This window comes from Ctenopharyngodon idella, chromosome 11 (genome assembly GCF_019924925.1).
Source record: "Ctenopharyngodon idella isolate HZGC_01 chromosome 11, HZGC01, whole genome shotgun sequence".
Taxonomy (NCBI): Eukaryota; Metazoa; Chordata; class Actinopteri; order Cypriniformes; family Xenocyprididae; genus Ctenopharyngodon; species Ctenopharyngodon idella.
Genome location: NC_067230.1, coordinates 11,581,773 through 11,605,183, shown reverse-complemented (window position 1 = coordinate 11,605,183; position 23,411 = coordinate 11,581,773). Strand labels below are relative to the sequence as shown.

General features: G+C 37.0%; 1 protein-coding gene and 1 long non-coding RNA gene across 7 annotated transcripts in view; both read right to left on the bottom strand.

Annotated features, from left to right (window-relative positions):
• The window catches only part of LOC127522014 (band 4.1-like protein 1), a 467,430-nt gene that overhangs the window by 113,795 nt on the left and 330,224 nt on the right, over positions 1-23,411 (bottom strand). For 4 of the 6 annotated variants that reach the window (XM_051911522.1, XM_051911524.1, XM_051911523.1 and 1 more), the window contains 2 exons: positions 14,261-14,463; positions 5,342-5,368 (listed from right to left, as the gene is read on the bottom strand). In XM_051911522.1, coding sequence (XP_051767482.1) covers positions 5,342-5,368; positions 14,261-14,463 — 230 coding nt within the window. Of the gene's footprint in view, positions 1-5,341; positions 5,369-14,260; positions 14,464-17,824; positions 18,917-23,411 lie in introns of those variants that run through there. The other 2 variants (XM_051911526.1, XM_051911527.1) reach the window with 2 other exon arrangements.
• LOC127522037 (uncharacterized) lies at positions 8,621-9,883 on the bottom strand. Its single transcript, XR_007932513.1, has 2 exons — positions 9,561-9,883; positions 8,621-9,084 (listed from the first exon to the last, which is right to left on the bottom strand). It is a non-coding gene; the product is annotated as an uncharacterized LOC127522037 (long non-coding RNA).

The following is a 23,411-nucleotide window of genomic DNA, read 5'->3' as shown; positions in this document are numbered from 1 at the left end:
GAATCATTGATTTATTCTGGTGACTTCTGGGTTAGTCGGCAGAAGTGCATAAAAGTTAAGAGAGCTCTCTGTGGTGCAGAGGTGACTTGAATTAGACATTGATGATCTATCTTGTTAATCCCGGTTTGCGGGTAAGACTGGTTTAGACATTAAGAGACCCTTGGTCAATCCGTTATTTTGGTGGACGCTTCTGTTGAGGGCTCAGCAATTACGATAACAGGAGACTGGCCTTGCTTGATTATTAAATTGAGATTTGATTATTAATTTGAGATCCAGAGGTCAATAATATATTAATGTTTAAGATTAAAACCAAGAGAAATTTGAAATTTGTCTAAATCCAGAAAGCAGAAATTTAAATTGTGCAAATTTTTAGGATTTATTGTATGAAAAAATTAACATTGAGTTTACCACATATTTTGAATTTCTTTGAGTGTTTTATCTGATGGATGAAGTTATACCTCGGTCATGACCTATTCTATTTTATAGTGAAGTCCTTGCAAGGCACTAAAACGCTAAATAACTTTTCAAATTTCCTACATAAATCGATCTTGTCAGAATGGGTGTCAAAGCAGAGCAGTACATCAGCAATTATTTTTGTATGTGGATGTCCGTCTCATAAAGGAGATTGGATTGGATTGTAAAAAGGCTTACAAATTCAACTAATGGCTATTTGCCACTATTTCCTCTAAGTCACTTTGATGAGGTGAAGTTAGTTTTGAACCAAATCCTGTCCTGCTCTGTTCCGTCCCAGCTGTGTTGGATTGAGTGTGCTACTATCTTTAAAGTATTACGTTCCAAATTTGTAGTGATACGATATGTACAACTGTAAGGTTGGATGATGATTTAGGTAATTCTGCTGAATAGAGTTTTTTTTTTATTATTTGATTTATGCATTGCCTCAGATAGGTTAACAGTTAAAGAACCTACTATATACATGAAATGTGGGAGCTAGTTAAAAAGAGAAATTAATAAATAGTACAGCTTGAAATTTGATCTATTGTAGAGATTTTAGTATGTCTTAATAGAAATAACTTTTGCATTGTGTTGAAGAGAACAAGATTGAGTGACTAAGATAAACTAAATTAGATTGATTTAAGTAAAGAAAGAACATTTTTATTTTATTTTGATTTTTAGTTGTGACATTTTACCATACGTCACACTGATTTATTTGTGAGGATTATTTATAATTTACAATGTTCAGATAATTAAGAACAGTTTATTTGCTCTTTCCTGCCTTTTGAAAAGAAGAACTTGCTTGCTTTTTCTGCAAAGAAGAAATTGCTTTATTAAAATAAAATACAGAACTGCTGTTGTCAATTGGATGAGACTCCTAAAATTAAGGAAAAGCAGAGCAGATTGCTCATTACTGGTCTCATAGCAGTTCTTTATTTTGTTAACCTACTACATTTTTATTTCAATAAGCACCAGTCCAACCCTTTATGAAATGGAAGTTAAGCGTTTGCTTGACTCACGTTCAGTTAAAACTGGGTCTGGACTTAGTTAGAGGACATTGCATTCAAAAACTAGGAGTAATGCTATGCAATGCAATGAAGAGGGTTTAGACTCTGCTCTCAGGACAGACATTTACGTTACAGAGTTCTCTTAAATAGAAAATGGATGGTAAAGCTATGATATTAGTCACTCCATCTTGGTTAATAGATATATATTTTTAATATAAGGAATAATTCCAAAACTGCAAAATCATTATATCACAAATGCTGTCATTACCAGAGATTATGATTATGGTTGGCCATGGATCCAAAATTATGAGATCTCCAGTTTTTTGTTATTAGAATAGCTCATGAGCAACAGCAAAAAAAAAAAAAAGAAAAAAGAAAAAAGATACTTTATTATACAGATGAATGATAAAATATATTTAAGAAATTGGTTCTCTTAACTGTGGCATCCCTAGGCCTAAAATATTATTTCCTCAGAATTGGTGTTTGTTACCGTGGTGTTAAAACCAATTCTATTGCGACTGACGGTTGTCTGACTAAATCCTTCAAAAAAACAAACAAACAAAAAAAAAAAACGCTTAGACACTGTTTCACGGAGAATGCCACAGTGCCGATGTTTCATAATTTCTGACATCATCGAAAGAGTTTTATTCGATTCGACTTGGTGGTATTCCACCGTTAACAATATACATTCCCCATTCAGTTCACTGTTTGCAGAGACAGTGACAAAACAACACAGAAAAAAAAAGATGATACTCTGGCCAGAGACAGAAAAAGTGTGTGAAAGCGTGTGAGTGTGTGTGTGAGTGATGGTGCACCAAGGCAGACAAAATGCCATAAACAGCTGTATTCAAATTTTCTAAAATGGGCACATTAGGTGGATTACGCCTAATAAAAATAATGGTTATGGATGAATTTGGCTAACAATCCTGACCTGGGTTATTGTGGCAGAAAGAAACAATGCCACACCTGCGCAGGGAATTTCTTGGGAAGGCAGAACAAGCAAACTTGTCCTGTTTACCCCACAATGGGACTGATTCCGTTCTAAATCTATAAAATATTGTCTTGTGATTGTTAACATGTTGAAAGTTGGATGGGTGTTATCCAGGTAGAGAAATTTATATTACTTGGTAAAAACAAGAAATGATTTAATAATGGACTTATTTAAACCAACAAAGAAAATCATATAACTATAAAATCTAATTATGTATGATATTGCCAGATCAGGGAATATCATGGGTTCAAGCCCTGAACTGCCCTGGACAGCCTTCAAAACACATGAAATTTCACAGGTTTTGTTATCCCAAGGAAGACTGGACGGGGTGATGTGTAAATATATGTTGTCTCTAACAAAAGCATTTCAAGGTTTTCCTTTACAGGTCAAAGCCGTGCTGTTAATATTGAGGAAATTCATCCTACTAATCCGGGTACTAATGTACTGTTAACTGTATGAAAAACGACAATGTTGTTGTCTTGTTTTGTTCTTGTTGTTTTGTCTGTGTCCACTCTATCTTCTCTGTCTACATCTATCTATCATAGGTACGTACCAGTAGATGCAATCAGGAGATTACGTGTGATATATTCTTTGAACCAGTTCGCTTTTCTGTGTGATGCCTGATTGTGACCCCTGGAAAGGAAGATTCCCTTAGGGGGACCAACGAGGAGAATGAGTAGGCTCAACTGGTGGCTTAAAAGCCCACTATCTGCTCCAACCGATCAAGAGCATTCCAAAACCAAGGAAGGATCGATGAGCACCTCAGTGCTTAGCAGCACAAAGGGAACGCGATAGAGAGACTGATTACATCATCCTAATGATGAAGCACAGAATGAAGAAATTGAGACTTTGAAGGATTGAGTTGTTTAGATTTATTAAAGGATTTATTTTGAAAAATTTGTGTGATACATCTGATAGTGATGTTATTTTACTTAGTTCAAGTAATGGGGTCTAGTGTTGATATCGATTTTACAATTCAATTTGCTAGATTAATTTGACTCTTAATCTTGGTACACTACCATCACAGCCTAAAATTAAAGATGAGTGGAAGAAATTTGACCACACCTTTATCCACCTGACACCTGACAGTCCTCAACCCAGCAAAAATCCAGGGGACGTTTGGGGTCGGGTTCTTTTAGTGGCCCTCGTTGGACCAGCCTGGTGAAGGCTTCCAGTCAAGGTAACACTTTAGAATAACTCACGCTATGAAGCATTAGTTAAGCATTAGTAAATAGTTAGCTCATCATTTATAAAGCATTAATAGACATTAGTAAGCAGTTTATAAATACACCTATAAATGCTTTGTTCTTGATTTATAAGCATATCTATAATGTGTTTAATAAATGTATTTTCATACTTTATTAATGATCAATTTATAATTTCTAAATTAAGTATTACATTATTTACAAACCAGTTATTTAGGAGTTGTCAGTGGTTCATAAGATCATTTATAAAGTGTAAGTAAATGATTAATAAACTATTTAAACATACATTTATACATCTTATTATTTAGACATATAGTAATATTTACTCAGTGTGTTAATAAATGCTTTATTAATACATATTCCTACTGTAATTCATGATTAATTCAGGTAGTTATAAAACATTTAGTAGTTGTCAGTTAACTATTGTTGTGAGCTTATCTAAAATGAGGACTATTCATGCCTCGTAAAGCTTTTATAAAGGAGATTTAAAGACTGCAAGTCTTAATTTTGTTCCTTCTTTATCTTCATGTATTAGATACAATACTCTAGATTTTATTATTAACTATTAAGTACTTAATTTGTTTGTCTCTATAATTTTTAATTAATAAATTTGTTATTCCTTATTCAAATTTGATCTGACATAATTATTGCTGGACTGCCTGTATCTCATTGCCTCAAGTTTTTGCATCAGAAACACAATCTAAGAGTAATAATAATTTTAAATTAGAGTCAGATTAAGTGCGCAGCTAAAGTAAAATTGAAACTAAATTCTAAAAATTAAGTGAACTTCACAGGAGCACTGAAAAGACATACACGCATTATACCTTCGCCCAGACTGTTGGATTCCGTTCGTTGGGCAGACAGTTTTTTTTTTTGTTTTTTTTTTAAAGTTCAATACCACAGCAAAAACTAAACCTAGCCTAATATGAGTACAAACGTCTCAAGCTTACTGAAGACATGTGAACAGTTACTAATTACAAGCAATAGGACAAATAAAAAGATCAAAGATACAAATGAAAAAAACTGTGCTTTAAGTTTTTCAAGTAGGTCTATACTAATGAAATACTACATACATTTAATAAAGTAATCAAAAGTAGAAATAAAACACTTCATATTCTACACTGTGTAAATTAAATATGCATTGATTCTTATTAAAGCTACTAGAGTATTCAGTCAAGAGCAGTAAGTGATTTTCTCTTTGTCACAGACAGCAGCAGGTAGGCTATATTAGGCTGCTGTCACTTTAAGACCTGATAGACAGATCCAATATATTGACACCGATTTTCCCAACTGTTTACATTCAACTAAAACATAATTGACTATGTTTATGTAAATACACACCAAGACTGCCATTTTTGACATATTTTTGTGTGTATTTCACCATGTAGAAGCACATTAAGACATGAAAGGCGTGCACGCTTCAGGTATATGTGTCGTCTCAGACTAGTATGCAAGTACTGAATTCAGTTTTCTTTCATGTCTTATTGTGCTTGAACAATTTAAAATTGCTTGAACATTTAAACTAGCAAGACTTAAAAACACATGCAAATGATAGGTTTTCTACCATTTTCTAAGGTGCTTTTTAGCCTATAGCACAAGTTCTACATTTCTGTTGCCAGTCACTGTCATACCACCCAGCTCTATACAAAAGCATGCTCAACAGAAGAACCTTGAGAAAGAGATACCTCCTGCTTGTGTAGAGGGCTTGAGTCCTGCTCCAGGTGTAGATGACAAGTAGAGGAAAGCAGCAGAGATGGAAGGATAAACAGGATGGTTGATGTTAGTTACAGATAAGGAGAGCAGGAAAAGAAACACAAGAGAGAAACTTTGCACAAGAGGAAGAACAGTCCAAGATTAAAATGGATCAGGTAGGGAAAAGATTTAGGAAGATTTCAGTTAGAGATAGTGGTACGACAGCAACTGTACACAGACACTGTATACAACAATTTTTATTCCAGGGCAGCAACAGCATTTAAACATTTTTTCTGGAGATGCTGGAGAGACTGGAGAGGAATAAAACACCTAAACACTACAGCAGGGGTCGGCAACTTATGGCACGGGGGTAATCATTAGCATGTGAGAAACAGAGAGAAAGGTGTATTTCATTTCACAGTCCCTCGCACATGTATACTGATCTACATTTTGAGGTAATCCTTCTTCATAGTAACATAGCTTATTTAGAAATAAGAGTTAAAAACTATCAAAGTCTGATGATTAGACTGTGCTAGTCAAAAAATTAGTGTGACAACTGCGAATAAAGAGATGCTGATAGCCACAAGCAGTTCAAGGCAGCTGCAATGTACTTTTAATAAATTGTGCAAGTTATTTATTGATTTTAACTTTCAGGAAAAAAGATGTTATTGCTATCAGTGTTTGATATTTTTAACTCTGTATGCAGAAATGCATCAGCACAGATTAAGGCAACAGTGCTGTACTTTTCATAAATAGTGCTACTTATTTATTGCTTTTAAAGTGGTATTTCATTGCTTGCAAAATAGGCTTTCAATAAAACTTGGCTGCTTATGCAGTAGAAAAGCTTTTTTTCCCTTCTTTTTTCCTTCTGTTCTACCTGACTTGAGAAACCAGAGAAAAAAGGCTGCAGCCTTCAATTTTGCTAAATAGGTTGGAAAACATCTCGGGTTACGACTGTAACCCTGGTTCCCTGAGAACAGGAATGATGAACAGAAGAATGCCTCCGCGTGACTGGAATCTGAAGCAACTGTCAAATCACAGCAATCCTATTGGCCGGCGACAGCCTATGACATCATGCTAGTGCAACCGAGAAGTATATAAGGGGTGCCTACAGAACATGTCACCCACTTATCATCAGAAGGGACTGTTTGCAGGCAGCACGGAGGCATGGCAGGGAGACTCAGTGTCTCTGTCCGTGTTCTCAGGGAACCAGGGTTACAGTCGTAACCCGAGACGTTCCCTTTCAAAAGGGAACTCGCACTGCATCCTGAGACACTAATGGGGAATGAAATACCCACGCCGCCATGCTGAGGGGAGTGCATGCCAAGAAATGGCTTGTGACTAAGTACAAATAATGGCAGTTTCAACAGAAATGGCAAAAACCACTCTACCCCTTCTAGTCACACACTAGGCTGTCAGTGACAATACTCCCTACGGCCACTGTCCGAGCTATCATGACTCAATGAGGAAGTACCTTTGTATAGTAACAGAAGGACTTGTCAAAGGCCACGGTAACACTTTACAATAAGGTTGTACTAGTTAACATAAGTTAATGCATTAGTTAACATTAACCATGAACAACACCTCTGTTCAGCATTAGTTCATCTTTGTTAATGTTAACTCATGCACATATTAATGCATCTATTCACGTTAAGAGCACAAGTAGTTAACATTAGTTAATGCATTAGATAACATGAACTAATCATGAACAATGCCTGTAAATAGCCTTAATGTTTTAAGGTTAACTTACTGTACATATTTACATTGGTTATTGTAGCAGCTGACACACTAAGGGTGAACATTTCTAACTCACCATCTTACCCTAAAGGTAAAAATGCCATTGTGTACCTTATCAGCATTATTTATTAATAAGGCATTGATTTGGGCTGTAAACATAATTCTGAAGTGGAAACCATCTGAACATTAACAGAGCACTAACCAGGCACAACCGAGATGAGTATTGACCAAGTTCTAAGCAAGTACAAGGGAAGTTCCAGTGGAACCTGCGACCTGATGCAGCCGTAGGGAGCCAGGATGCTCATTTAGCTGAAAGTGCTAAGGCCTAGCTCGAGGCCTAGCCTGGAGGATCACCTTCAAGGTGGCCCACTCAAGGGCCAACTACCTGGTAGCGGATCTATTCTAGGGCTAATATCAGGGAGGCTCCAGTAGGAAGTGCTAAGGGCCTACTCAATTCAGAGGATCACCTTCAAGATGGCCCACTCAAGGGCCAACTACTTGGTAGCAGATGGTGAACTCTAGGGCTAGTATCAGGGAGGCTGCTGTAGAGCCTGAGCTACCTGATATCAGTCTGCTTAACCCTAGGGAGCCAGGTTAAGCTGAATGGAGGCCAGAGGAGGGCCAACTACTTAGTAGCAGTCAAACCCCAGCAGAAATAGCCACTAGAAGTATTACAGGATTGGGATGCGCGTTCACATTGCCAACACGAGCCGTGTACTTTCTACCCTTAAAACAAGGGGAGTACAAATCTATGTAACCGGGCTGATGAGGAGGCCTCAATTAGGGCCTACTTCTCCAGCATAACACGGCCACAGGCCTGGGGCTAATGCTTGAGCTCTAAGGGAGCATACTAGGATCACTAGCTGCCAGTCTTAAGCTAGAGAGGCTCTCCTTAGGAGTAACCTACTCTAAGCTACTGCAGGCTAAGAGGCGGAAAAGCTTCAGCAGAACTGCCTCTGTCTATAAAGATGTATTCCTAAAATACTAGCCTAGGCCGGATATCTGGGCAGCCCAAAAAGAAGGGCTGGACACACAAGCACTCATGACCTTCCTGGAGCTCAATGGAGCAGTGATTTCAGCCTATCAACTCTCAAAAGAAAGGAGGCTGGCTCACTCAACACAGGTGAACTGACCACCTGGAGCTCAATAGAGCAGTGTTTTCAACATAACTCTCTAAGTGAGAGGAAACCAACACACTCACCACAGGGAATATCAAGGTAGCCTTAACACAGGCCAACATCTGAGGACATCAACTACCTGGAGCTCAGTGGAGCGGAGGCTTCAAACAAAAACTCTCTTTTTTGAGAGGAAGCCAACACACTCACCATAGAGTGACTGTCAAGGTGGCATATCGCCCTTTACTCTCTCAGAGAGAGGAAACCACTTCACTCAACCTAGGGAAGGTTTATCAAGAAAGCCTAACAGAAGTGTAACACGGCAACAATTGTCAGTATAACACTATGTTATATTACTCTGAAAAGGTATAGGGCTAGGTTCGACTCTTGGGAGGATAAAAAAATGAAATTTGGGCCAAATGGTATGAAGCAGGTAACAGCCAGCACATTTATTGCACATATAAACAGAAAAAAAAAAATAATAATAGAAGAAACAAGTTAATACTTTGCTGTATCGTCCCAACACAACACTGCTGGAATGGGAAAAATTCGATATTTAGTCCAGGTTGTGCATAAAAGGTCCGAGAAAGAAGAAAAGAAAGAAGTAAAGAAAAGAAAATGTCCAAAAGTCCTCCTGGTTCCTTCGCAAGTTGGTGAGTGGTATAAAACGAATGTATGTATAAGGCCTTTTCCCTACTACCCGGGTAGTGTGTGTAAAATGACAGCTTAGCTGTAATTGGAAAGAATCCCTCGATGAAGACAGGTTCGAGTTGAACGTCAACAGTAAGGCCTTCACAGAATCACAGGGTCTGGCTCGCCATAGCTCACATAAGCTCACAGTTGATCAGGTCACCGGATGGAATCGGGCAACAAAAAAAAACAGTCTACACAAAACAACACAATTCAGAGTTAATATCTCTTAAGATTCACATTAGCTTGTCACAACCTCCATATGAGTAAATAAATCGTCCGAAGCATTACTCACAGGCTTCACTCACATGTGTTAGCTTAGCAATTTAACATCAAGAAACGTGAGCACAATAAACGCACGAATACATCTCTGTTTAACACGCAGGTTGATCATCTGCATCTCAAAATACTCACTTTCCACATCTAAATCATCTTTTCCTCCATATACACAGGGAACATCATAAAATACATTTAACAGGAATAAAATCTATCTGTTTCCCTGATCTTCGTTTGCAAAAAGTGTATTGAAATACAAAACCATTTTCAATAAACATCTTTTAACTCTGACTGTTTTTTTTCATTCACTAACATATATACACTCTTGATTTTCTGATCATTAAATCAGTTTAAAACACATCAACTTAACATTTCTGTTAACGCAGAAACTCACCAGAGTTCGCAGAAATAACTTCTCAATCAACATCAATGTGAATTCGATTTCCTTTTGAAATCCATGAACATACTGCAATTTATATGAAAAGTTTACACATTTAAACATCAGAAAAGTACTTTTGTGAAGTTATAATTATAATATTTCAAATGCAGCGCTAAATCACCTCGTGCGTACCAGCCACGATCAGTCTCCTTCTCCTAATCTTTACATCTCTATTAACCAGATCATACAGTGGCCCCTACAGGAAAACTACAGTACTGCACTGAACTTGTATAACACTGCGTAAAACTCTAGGGGGTTACAGAAGGGTATAGACTCAGACCGGCACAATATACAAGATTAAAAGCAGATTCAGTCTTTCAGCGGGTCTGCTTGGTAAGCTAAAAATACTGCCATAGTGTGCAGTGCAGCATAATCTGCTGCTGCGTATGTCCTGCCATATAAGGGAAGGGCCGGAGCTTTCAAAGTTGATGTCTCTCCAGCCACGAGCTTGCAAACATCTCGTCTAACGGGGGCATCGACACGTATCCAAGCTCACACAACCCCTCGACATCTGCATAATTTACATGCTGATGTCGATGGATGCGGGTCAAATACGGATTCTTCCATGAGTCTCAGAGTGGAGATCAGGAGGGAAAGGAAGGCTCGTCATACGCGAGTGCAGATTCCTGACCCTCTTCCTTCCTTCCTTCGATCTAATGAGACTGGGTTTTCCTAAAGGGAAACGCTCAGAGTGCATGCAAACAGCTCTCTCAAGAACCGAACATGCGTGCTCCTCACCCAAACAAACAACACACAAGTTGTGTGTGTGATTAAATGTCAAAAGCTTTGAACACAAATCCACACATCACTTGAAACGTTATATAGAGCACTGTCTGCTGAGACAATGCAAATCACTCTCGTCAGCCGATGAAGCATGCGAAAGATAAACATCTCTCTCAAACACTTCAGCGAGCACCTTCTGTGCGTAACCGGGCACAGAAACCTGTCCCTCTTCCCTCGAGAAGAGAGACAAACGAGAGTGAAGCTTCCTCAATGGGAAACGCTCACAACGCACACCAACAGTTCCCTCAAGAACTGAGCTCTAACAAAGAACGCACAAGTCATGTGTGATATCAAGTATTTAATATTTATGACACGGATGTGCACACCGCTTGAAACGTTTGCTTTAACAAGACATTCTTACCTTGAACAGCGCTTCAAACAAACAGTCCCTTATATACTTCCTGGTCATAGGCTGTCGCCAGCCAATAGGACTGCCATGATTTGACAGTTGCTTCAAATACCAGTCATGCTGAGGCGTTCCCCATGAGTGTCTCAGGACGCAGTGCGAGTTTCCTTTCAAAAGGGAACTTCAACACCCATAATGTACTGGGCATGTTGCTGTCCAAGGCCACTCCCAGTCTGCTATGAATATGCTTGACCAGAGTTAACTCTCTGGAGTCGGGAAACGCGCCGGCGCGTTTTGCAGGATTTTTTTCCACATTGCAGCAAAACAGACTTAAAATACTCCATCATTTTTTGTCATAGAGACATAAGTAATATATCAATTGAAACTATAGAATATCTATTATTCTATTATTTGTGTACACTGAGTAAAAACAAAATGTTGTGCTTTTTGTAAAATAAAGAAAACTAACATGATGCGTGATCTGTCGTCTCCCTCTGAACGAAGTCCAATCTGATAGTTCTCAGAAAATGAACTGTAACTTAGTGAAAACTAATCACAAAAAAATTAGACTTATGTCTAAAGAAACGTTGGAATGTCAGGTTTTAAATCATGTAAGTCAAATCGAAAACAAACATTCTCTGTTTATGTAATCTGTATGAAAACAGAGCCATGTCAGACGCCTGTGATTCAGCTCATTATCCGCTAATGCGGCCACGCCCACGGAGCTAGCGCTATTCAGACGCAAATTCTGAGGCAATACATGTATACATCGTTGCAATCGTGTATTTATTGTCTTCAAAAGTGTTTATCTGCATGTTATAGCCATGGTTAGCGATCTCTGGAAGCCCCTGTTAGTTCCTGGAATGTCACATGGTATGCCTGTTCTTCTTTAGAGTAATTTGTGGACTAAAGGTGCACAGAGCGCCCTCCGGCTGCAAGTATGAATTGAAAACACAGTATCCAGTGCTCATAGTGATGACAATAAATACTGAATAAATATTACTCCTCTGTATAGAAAATTGACATAAACATATGAGAATCCATCAATATTTCTCCAAATGTGCATGCTTTTAAGCTAAAAGCCTATATGAAATGCCATAGAGGTAACATGACTGTTCAGACGCTTTGCATCACAGAAATACATTATATTTTAAAGTATATAATAGAATACCATTATTTTAAATTGTAATAATATTTCAAAGGATTGGTGTTTTTTCTGTATGTTTGATATACAGCATGATGAGCTTGAGACATGATCACAGAGGGTTTTTTCACATAGCCTACCTGACTGAAAGAGCTCATTATTATGCAGGTCATTAGCTCATTATGTGGATCTTTTGTCTTCTCAGGTGTGAATCACAGCATTATTCATGAAGATTCACACCTCCACGCATACTGTGTTTCTTGACAAAAAGTGTCTTAGAAAATTTAAATCTCTCTATTGTTTTATATGAACGAGTAGGCAGGATAATTTTTACATCATTTTGAAGCAAAAATTCTATTCTGCAACCTCCAATACCCAGAAGTCATGTGAACACAGATTTAATATATATTTTTTGGCCTTATTTCAGTGACTTAAGTTTTTTGTTTTTTTCAATAACCACGCATAAATGTTATTCCTTCAGAAATACAAACATGTACGTACATGTTGTTTACATATTATGGTAGCCAAGTTCGTGCTGAATACAGTGTAATGACACTTTTGCCATTAATATGTTTTTGAACAACTGAAAAAAGCACAAATGTCAGGGCATGTCAAAACTTCTCCAGGGCCCCAAAACAGCCTCAGACTCCAGAGGGTTAAATACAACCTTGATTTAGTAAAAAAATATTTCTTAGCAAACTTTAAGTCATAATGGTGTCAAATTGTATTGTTCCTGGGTGCAAGAATTGAGTAAAGGATCTAGTGCATTGTAGGCAGTGTATAAAATGCTGTAAAGAATTATAAATATGGAGACGATGGAAATTCAGAAAAATTCTGAAAAATTTGTAGTCAACATTTCTGGATGACTATGAACACAGTGAATTAGGCCAAACGGAGGGGAAAAAACTGAAATAAACTGCCATTCCATCTGTCCCGCCCAACCCCCGAAGCAAAACGCCATTGCATGCTGGTGGTGTGCTGAATTTGAACTCCCTGCAAATTATTACCCCCCTCGTTGAGACCCCTACCTGGTTGCCTAATCCTAACCCCACTCCCACAACTAATCCTAAATCTACCTATGCTGGGGACTCAGGAGGGTAATAATCTGGCAGGGGTCAGAATTTGGCACTGGTAAGAAGGCTGTTGCCATATTGTTCCATTTTTACCATAATGCTGTTTAAAGAGTAGACAAAGTATGATACAATTTTCAGTAATAAACCTACTCTTATAATTACTGTTTTGTTAATAACTCTTTGTTGATCCGACTGTTCGAGGGTGGGGGATACAAAAATGTACTAGTAAAATAAAACTGGAGCTGTCACTTTTGGTTTGGGATTGGTAAGATTTTTTAATGTTTTTGAAAGAAGTCTCTTACTCACCCAGTAATGCTCACCTTGGCTGCACTTATTTAATCAAAATATAGTAAAAATAGTAATATTGTGAAATATTATTGCAATTTAAATTTTAGTGTCTTTTGTGTCATGTGATCCTTCAGAAATCATTCTATATGCTGATTTGCTGCTCAAGAAAAGGTTCTGATTATTATCAATGTTGAAAACAGTTGTGTACTTTTTTTTTCAGGATTCTTTGATGAATAGAAAGTTGAAGATAGCATTTATCTAAAATAGAAAGCATTTGTAACATTATACACTACGGCTCAAAAGCTTGAAGTCAGTTAGAATTTGAATTAGAATAGAATTCTTTAAAAAAAAAACACCACACAAACACAACACACACACAGGTTTGTTTTGCTATCAAAGTGAGGACATTCCATAGGCGTAATGGTTTTTATACTGTACAAACTGTACATTCTATCCCCCTACACTACCCCTACTCCTAAATCTGCCCATCACAGAAAACATTCTGCATTTTTAATAAAACATTGTTTAGTGTGTTTTTAAAGCTATTTTAAATGAGGACTCATGAAATGTCCTCATACGTCATGTTTACGTCGTAATACCAGCGTAATACCCATGTCATTATACAAATTAGTGTCCTCATAACCATAATAGAAAGTTTATTAATACACATTTGAGTGGTTCTGAGACTGTAAAGTTAAGTTACTGAGTTCAAATGAATAAATAAATAAAACTGGCTCCAAACATTTATACACAAAATTATTCAACCCCCCAAAATCAAAATTTGTAGAGAATACTTTACTCGTTATACCCTCAAATAAACATTAACCTTTTAAGTGCTAACAAGCTTTTGAAACCTCCTTACCTTGTGTGCAAAAGCTTCCAACTCACTGATTCACACCTGGCTTAAAAAAAGTCAAACCGTAAAACCAGAAGCATCTGGAGAAACTGTATCTCCAATTTTACTGTTGGAAAATTGGAGATACAGTTGAATTGTGATTATTATAAATGAATATCTTATTACCTTAATGTCCTTTTTTCTTGTAGGGGTTGTAACAGTTTCTTCACTGTTGCTATGGTCTTTCTCTTGTTCCTGCTCCTGGTCTTGATCCAGACTGAGGTCAGGATCAGCTTCATCTCCAGAAATAAACTGCGACTGCTCACTCTCACTCTTCTGATGCAGAGAATCATGAGTTTCACCCAGCGTGGACACCGGTTGAGAAAATTCTGTTTGACATACAAAAGCGGAATGTTCAGGACTTTAGTAAAAAACTGATACAAAACCAGTCTCTCCATGCAGTTGACCACATGCAATAACACAAGATATAGGAAAGACTAAGGACAGACACATAATGCCTATAAAAATGACTTCTCTCCATGAAGTCATAGACAAACCTTTCTATGAATGAACATGCATATCCCCAGGATATTGTATGTATTAATACTTGCATTGTGTACTGTTTTATGCATGCTTTATGATAGAATTAGTAGGTAATGTAACCTTATTGGTATCATGTTTCATGTCAAAATAATCATTGTTTAATTTCCTACATATTAGTGTATACCCCCTCCTTATAACATGCATTGTATGCTTGTTATATTAATCAGAGTATAAAGAGACACAAAACTGCCAGCCCACTATGATCATGCAAATGAGTCAGCTTCCAAACAAATAAACTTTTTCCATCTTGAAATGACTTTTTCCATCTTGAAACTCTGAGTTTGGTCAAGCCAAACTCAGAGGTGTGACCTCTGCAGAAGTTAAAAGGCCACTATATTTGTGACCTCAGTTGTTGTTTGTGGAAAAAGAGTTAGGGAGAAGTGGAGACATTTGGCCCTACCCCACCGACAGGGCCTCAACCACAACAAGCCATGTTGTAACTTTCTACCCGGGAGAGAGGACTCTCCTGACAACCACAGTCAGTCAGACAGTCACAGTCAGACTAACATCGCTGAAGTTTATCATTCTTCACTAAACCCGAAAGAACCTGCAACTAAAACTTCACCACCAACAAACTACTAAACCACCAAGACTTTCATCCAATACTAGGGCTGCCTCCTAATACTTGACTAATCAATAGTCGACGAGAACAGGCTTGGATGACTAAATTTTCATTAGTCGGTTAGTCGCAAAAAAAAAAAAAAAAAAAGTTTCCACAGGAAGTGGCGCTGTCACGCAGTTAGCAACGAGGAGTTCGTTACCACAGCAGGCCTGGCTGATCCACCTGCTAATACAGCCTGGTCTCATTGTTAATACGTAGGTATTAATACGTAACTTTCAAAGACACAAAACGTTTAGAAAGGTGCTAAAACGTACAATATTGACGTAATAATGGCACTAAAACGTAAAAATACTTATATTACGAAATATTTACGAATCTTTCATGTCATAAAGATATATGTATAATTTCCATTTTATCGTTTTGTAGATAAATGTAAGATCCCTAAACCCCATCCCGAACCTAAACCTAGCCATTTTATACAGAATGTTAAAAGAATAAAACATAAAGAACAGAAATGTGTAGGTAAATGGACAATTTTAGTAAAAATATAACATTAAAACGATATTTTGAGCCACTAATCCTACACCTACCCCTAAACCTACCCATAACCATTTCTTTAAACTACCTATTGTTATAAATAAAAGAATAACAGACAAACAAGCGTAATCACAATAATTTATTTTTTGCGAAAATGTCAAAAGTGGTACCAACAGTAGTTCAAATAAGAACCAATGAGCGTTAGATATCAGTGCCGTAAACCATGTCGCTACGCTTCTCGAGGGTGGCGCTACTTTCAAATTTGAATCATAACGAGCGCGAGCTTTGACTGTGACTGTCGCTGTTGCTGAGAATGAAGATGAAGATCAATGGATAAAGGGCTGAATTTGGATTTGTTCCTTACAAACATATGGATTCTAAAGATTTGGAGTACAGTGAACAAATAAAATGGATGTGATGTGAATTTATGTTGTGCTTTGGTGTATCTTATGGTTGTATTGTCAGTCGCTGCATAGGAGAAAACGCCTTCTGTGTCTCACAGCAAACAAACTAAATATTACAAAATGGTTAAACAATTACAGAATTTTATTCATAAGGTTTCAAATTGTAGTCTTGTTTAACATTATGTAATCCTCCGAAACGAGCAGCACAAGTCACGAACAGAAATGTTATTTCATATTAAGTAGATGAGTACCTTAAACTGTTTTCAATAAATTCGACTAAAAACATCGTTAAATCATTAAAGCCACGATTTTAATATTAATACATGGGAATTCATATACATTCACACTTTACGTTACATGATTTACATTTTTTTTGCTGTTAATACGTAAGTATTTTTACGTTTTAGTGCTATAAATACGTCAATGTTGTAAGTTTTTGTGTGCATGAAAACGTAAGTAAATGTACGTGTGGTAGAACCACAATTTACGTAAAAATACACACGTTTTCTCATGAGATCACGTTGGCTAATAATCATGTCGGGAAGAAAATTGAAAGTGTGGGATAATTTTGAAAGGATAAAGGATGACCCCAAAAAAGTTGTCCGCAAACTCTGCAGGCAAACATTTGTCTACCATTCGTCAAGGTTGGAAGAAAAAAAAAAAAAAAAAAAAAAAGTTTTCATGTGATTTAATAGGACCGTTTATTTTTGTATTAATAATATAGGCCTACTACTAAAGTGTTGCATTTTGCGACATATTTACTCGTTTTAGTTTATTTTTATACCAAACGGTGTGTTTAATTATTGTCAGCAAGTTCATAAGTTGTGATGTGTGTGCTGTGTATGTTATACTTTTATTAATAAAATATGAATATTCAGTAAACCTCCTTGCCGTTTTTTTCCAACACATTCGTAACTTTTGCCGGTGTCGTTTTATGCGTGTGCTTAAGTTCTTAATTTATATTTTTATCACTTATTATTATGGTTTAGTATTTCTCTACAATGTAGAACAATATTACAAATTCTTCACTAAACTCAAACCATTTTTTACCCATATTTGCTTAAGTAATTAAATTAATATAACAAATAAGCGATTAGTCGACTAATGGCTTTAATGAACGACTACTGGTCAACTACGAATACTATCCAATACTGCCTCCAGATTCAAATATGTATGTCAAATATGTATAGCTAATTATAACGAGTTATAATGAATTATTCATATTTCCCTATGAGCTAATTTGCTACAGTGCACAATTCATCTGTTCATCTGTCATATCATAAAAAAATCTTATCTGGCATCTTTGCTTTTGCCAGGTTGTTTTGAGCCAATTACCTGATCTTAAAAGGCATGAGACTAGTTGGTGGAAATCTATCCTGAGCTGTTTACAGGAAAGTCAATGTCAGGAAAGTCAATGTCAGGAAAGTCCTCCACAAAAGAACTGGGCAATGGTAAAATATCCAAAATTATATAATGAAATAAATCAAATTTATATGTTGCTTTCAAAATATTTTATTTTATTAAAATACAAAGATATTTTTGGCTGTTGTATGACAGACACGGAGGGTGTGGGGCCAGGCCTCGGAGAGGTGTTTATTTAACAGAAAATAAACATAAACAGTGTCCAAAAAGGGGAAAAAGTGTCCAAATAAACAGGTAATCTATTGTCCCCGCCATGCCAGGGAATTGTGACGTAAGGGCAGTGGTTGCACGCAATACCCTCTCTCTGTTACCGGCGGTTGTAAAAACGATGAAAAGAGCAGGGTCTAATCACAGCAGTAGTGATGTTTATTAACAAAGATCTCAAAACAAAATACTCAGGAATACTCTTGACATGAAAACATGAACAGAACAACTGTATAATATGATGAGAACAGACAATAAATTAAATAAAAAACAAACCAATCAATGATATGAATGACAGGTGCGCATGATAATAAAATCAATGAGAAACCATAGAAGCTAACTGAAAACCAGAAAACAGAACTAGAACACGTGCCAATTGAATACAAAACAAACAGGCAAGATTACATGTGACAAAACCAAAACCACTACATGCCTTATAACAACAATAAACAAAGTTCAACAGTGGAAGGCGGGAAGGGGCTTAGGTGGAGGACGCAGGGTAGACACACCAGATAGCCAAGGTGGAGACGACAACGGCAGAAGCCAGGGAGGAGATAGTGGTAGGAGGAGTCAGGATGAAATCTCTAGCTGGAATCCCAGGACGTAAACCCAATGCAGACTCGAGGGAGGGAAGAACCATGGTGGAGACTTGATAGGAAGACAACCGACCTAGACGGAGCCAATGGTGGTGGAGACCCAGGCAGAGCCAAAGAGTCGAAGAGACCGGGTGATACAGAAGGTCCTGGAGATCAAGGAGAGCTGCGGAAACAAAAGTGGTGAACTGAGGGTCCCGAAGGAATGAGGCAGAGCCAGTGTGCCTGAGGTCTGAGGTGGAGCCAGAGAGAAGGTGGAGCTCGACTGAGCCAAAGGGGTGGAGGGATGAGTCACAGACGAAGGCCTGTAAGTCCATGGCGACGGCAGAGCAACCACTTAACAAGGCAGAGCCAGAAGGATGAGGAAGCCCCATGGAACCGTAAGGACAAGGAAGCCCTGTGGAGCCGCAAGGACGACGGTCCCAGGTGGAGCCAGGTGGGCAAGGAGGCACGATTAAAAGGTGCTCCAAATTGGACAGTGAGCAGTTCTGAAGTTCCATGTTCTGAAAGAAGAGTTCTGAGGGAAGGAAAATTCATTTTGCTGAAATAAGGTGTACCATGAGTTCACAAAATTCAGAGACAAAGTTCAAAGTAACAAAATATTTTTACTTTGATAAAAATGTACTCAACATTCTCAATAACAGAGTAAATTTATTTTGGTGAACTTCTACATTTACATTAATAAATTCCAAAGCGTAGTATCATACTTTTCACTCCCCTGCATTTTATAAAAATAAAAAAAAACCTTGGTTTCCTTGTTATTTTAAAGTGAATATATCGACATACGCTCTAAAATGTGATACCGTTGTCCTATTAGTGAACAAACTGATTCTTTTTAATGAATCTGTTGAATTAGCACTGAACAATTATTCATGATTTGGACTGATCAGCTGTTGTTGAGTCAAAAACTCACTGGTTCAATGATACGATCAGAGTGAGTTTCTAATTCAAAATGTACGAAGTTTAAACATCAGTGACACTCGCGCTCCTTGCAGGACATTAATTTTATTGCATTTTCATACAACACAATAGGTGTGTTTGACCTCAGCTGCGGCTGGATTTAACCAGTTGGCAAGATTTGCTGCTTGCAGTTGGGGGAGGAGTTGAAAATGAAGTCTGACACTGGCACCTGGCCTTGTCTGAAATTTATACAATTAAGAGTAGGCGGCTGCAGAGAGAGATAGACAGGGGTTTCAAAGTCAAAGACAGTGGGCCTCCCTTCAAACAAATCATACACGATGATTTGAACAGTATAGTGTACATGTAACATTTACTCTAATTAGGCAAGTTTGTGCAATTACATTTATTTAAATTGATCGTTAAAAGTTTAAAATGAATTTTGTTATGTTCTGTAATAGTTGTAAATAAATCTGTCAGAAATTTCATTTTTCAAACCTCATAAATCATGACACACTGCTCTCCCCTACAGGAAAGTACATGTAAGTTCAAGTGACTGCTTAAAAAACTGAAATGTATTGGTATCGATATCAAAAACTGTTTCTTTTTATGTCGGAGTGATACCAAATTTGCAGTATCTCCCACCACTAGTCCCAATGCATAATCTCCATCTTCTATTAGTCGCCTAACCAGCAGGTGGTGCAAGCGGGTGATGACAAGACCAACGCAACAGGTTAGTTTGTTCATTCATTCATTCACAAAAAACAACAAAAACAAAACAAAAAAAATTATTTACAGAAATGGAGCAGTATTTTATGTATTTTATGATTATCAGGACCAATATATATGCATAAAAGCTGTATTAGCCTATAATAAACTTTTTAGTTGCTAAACTTTTTTATTGATACGTCACAGGATGGAGCAGCATTTACAATTAGTTTCTGCGCTCCTCAATATTTCTGTGAGCATGCGTGTTCCTCTCAGTATGTGCAAATTAATGTCTTAAAGGTGTCAAAAATTGAGAATTGAGAAATTGTAATTTTCCTTGAGCTTTTGACATGTAAGAGGTAATCATACTATATATACGAATATCCTGTAAGTTTCAGAACGGAAAACTTCCTTGTTAGTCCAAAAACAGCTTTTATTGTAACCAAGCCCAGATAACAACTTGTTGTGGAATGTGCCTATCTATGACAGGTGACAGACTGCCTCTGCAGAAGAAATCAACGCCTACTTCATCATTGCAACGTTAGCCCCACCCACTGGCGTGTTAGTGAGATGACAAGGAAAGAAGAGCTTATACTAAAAATAACATTACCTTTCAAAGGATCCTAATGCTAGGAATATGGTTATTTATTTTCAACAATGTAAATGTTTCAGTTAAGCATTGTTTATTTGTATTCAGTACATTTCACTGTGGATTCTTTGATAAATCAATCATATTTCAGCGCAGGCTTTGCGAACTGACTTTTACAATCAAAAAACGCTCCCTTTACAATCGCTGGAGCTGTCAATCAAACAGCACAAGTTTATCAGTGACTGAGTTCTGGACTCTCGCAAAAAAATCCTGTTATATATATCTCTCATATTTACATCGTGTTTGCACTGTTAATTATGATGAAAGCATTCGTTAGTGTGCAGAAATTGAGATGTACGGTTACTGTTTACTTTAGATTTAATTTTCTTTGGTTTTCTTATTTCTTTGTTGGATGTTGGACCAGAGTTGGCCCGAAAAGAACTAAGCTAATAATTGTTTCATGGTGCTGACTTATTTGTTCCATTTGCAACACCCACTGTTAATTAAACTGTTTTTTTTTTTTATGTAGATTTATTTTTTAACCCAACGTTGGCTGTCGGGTTGCCCTCACTGTGTGGATGGCGGTCAAGTCAAGTCACCTTTATTTATATAGCGCTTTTTACAATGCAGATTGTGCCAAAGCAGCTTTACAGTGATAGAGGGAACATCATTCTAGCTGTACAGCAGCTCTAGAAGAAAATGATGTCATTTTCCATCTTAAGTAAGTTCAGTATTGATTAATGGTGTTGAGGTGGCTGGGATTGCAAAGTGGTTTGGTAACTTTATTTTTGTTTTCTTCTTTTTAAGTTTGAGGTGTGATTTGTTGTGAGCTTCCTTGCAGTGCGAGCACTTTTGTCCTTATGCCACTTTATTTTCACAATATAGGTAACCTGTGGCAATCCGTGGGTAGTTTTCTTTTAATTTGTTTTATTTTCTTTGTTGATTAGCATTTGCATTGAAGATCTGTTACATCCTTTTTCTTTTTTACATGTTGAATAAAAATGTCTGTTTATTGAAGCTGCACTACTGCTTTTCGCCTGGTTATAATTCAGCCCTCCTTGGCCATAATGTCACACTAGCGTTTTCAGCTATATTTCTATTTAGACTATTTTTTACACTTAGGCCTAGACTACATCCAATTTTTCACATACCACATATTTAATTTATTTTAAATTATTTATTTAGTTATTTATTTTAAAATTAGGGTATTTTATCTGTTAAATTGAAAATAATCAGAAAACTGCAATCCAAATATATGGTCTATGAGTGGCAGACAACTCTATAGGCTCACAAATGGTTTAACCCTAGTGGTCAGCAGGCAATGGAAACTCATCACACTCACCCATTCAAACAAGTGGCCAGATGGATCAAAAGTATGTGACCGGATGTCTGAGATCATGCGTTGTCAACGTGTTGTTTGCGCGTCAATTATGTTTCACATAACAACGCGCAAACGATGCACAGTTGACACGTTTTTTACGTGTTGTTTGGTGTTAAAATTGGTTATCTCTGGTTGATGTAAGAGGTGTAGAAATGTATAAACAATATATTGATTCAAATCCAATAGCCTAGTTTTACACAGATTGCCCCGTATAAGATGGGGAGCGGAGATCATATATCGGGGGAGTTAAAAGGGTTAGTTCACCCAAAATGAAAATCCTGTCATTAATTACTCACTCTCATGTCATTCCAAACCCAAAAGAATTTTGTTCATCTCTGGAACACAAATGAAGATCTTTTTGATGAAATCTGAGAGCTTTCTGCAACTTCAACTGCAACTTTGACGCTTCAAAAAGTTCATAAAGAGATCGGAAAACTAATCCATATGAATTGATTGGTTTAGTGAAAATCATGTCTATATGATAAACAGATTTAATTTAGGCTTTTACTCACATATATACATTGATCACAGAACATAAACAAAAGCTCAACCGAACCTGAATGATGTGCAAGAACAAACCTCTTAAGAGGCTTAAATGTGGTGCGTAATGCGAGAACGAACTTCATTTGTTACACAGAAATATTTACTCAAAGTAAAAGTGAAAGTATTAATCTTAATAGTTACTTGAGTAAGAGTAAAAAAAGTATCCAATGAAAAACTACTCAAGTAGCTCGTTACTAGTTACTTTGCAACGATATACATATAATACAATAGCATGTTATTATTTAGATAAATATTTAAATTATTATTAATATCACCAAATTAGATATCTATGCAACAAACACAGAAGAGACAAGCGTTATTTCTGGCATCTATAACCCGAATATCATTGCATGTCCTTTGCTTTGTATAATAATAACAACGTATACCGCTACATTTGAAAAAAGAAAGAGAGAAAACTTTTTACATGTGCTTGCGCTCATAACCGCTGAACATCTGAACACAAACAATGATCAAATACACATTGACGGATCTTCTTCCGTCTGTTCTCCAAAATGTAATGAAATGTATATTTCTGCATGCGCGGGTAAACAGGTTAACTGTGTCTATGCGAAGGCGTTAATATTTTCAAGAGGAACAGGTTGCCGGCGCCGCCACTGCGCAATAGGCAGGCTACCCACCAATTACCGCAGGACGACGAGTATTCATTTCATACGCTCTGAACAATGGTTGCTTATGTAATGTATAAAATAAGAATATATAAAAAAAAAAAAAAAGGTAAAGAAATGCTACATACTTTTTAGTGGTGTTATCGTGGCGTAATACTCTGGCTGTAAAATGTAGGCTATTGGCTGTATGAACTGAAATCAAATGAAATCGATACCTGTGGAATTGTTTACAAACAGCATACGCAGTTCAACTAATAAAGATCTTCGT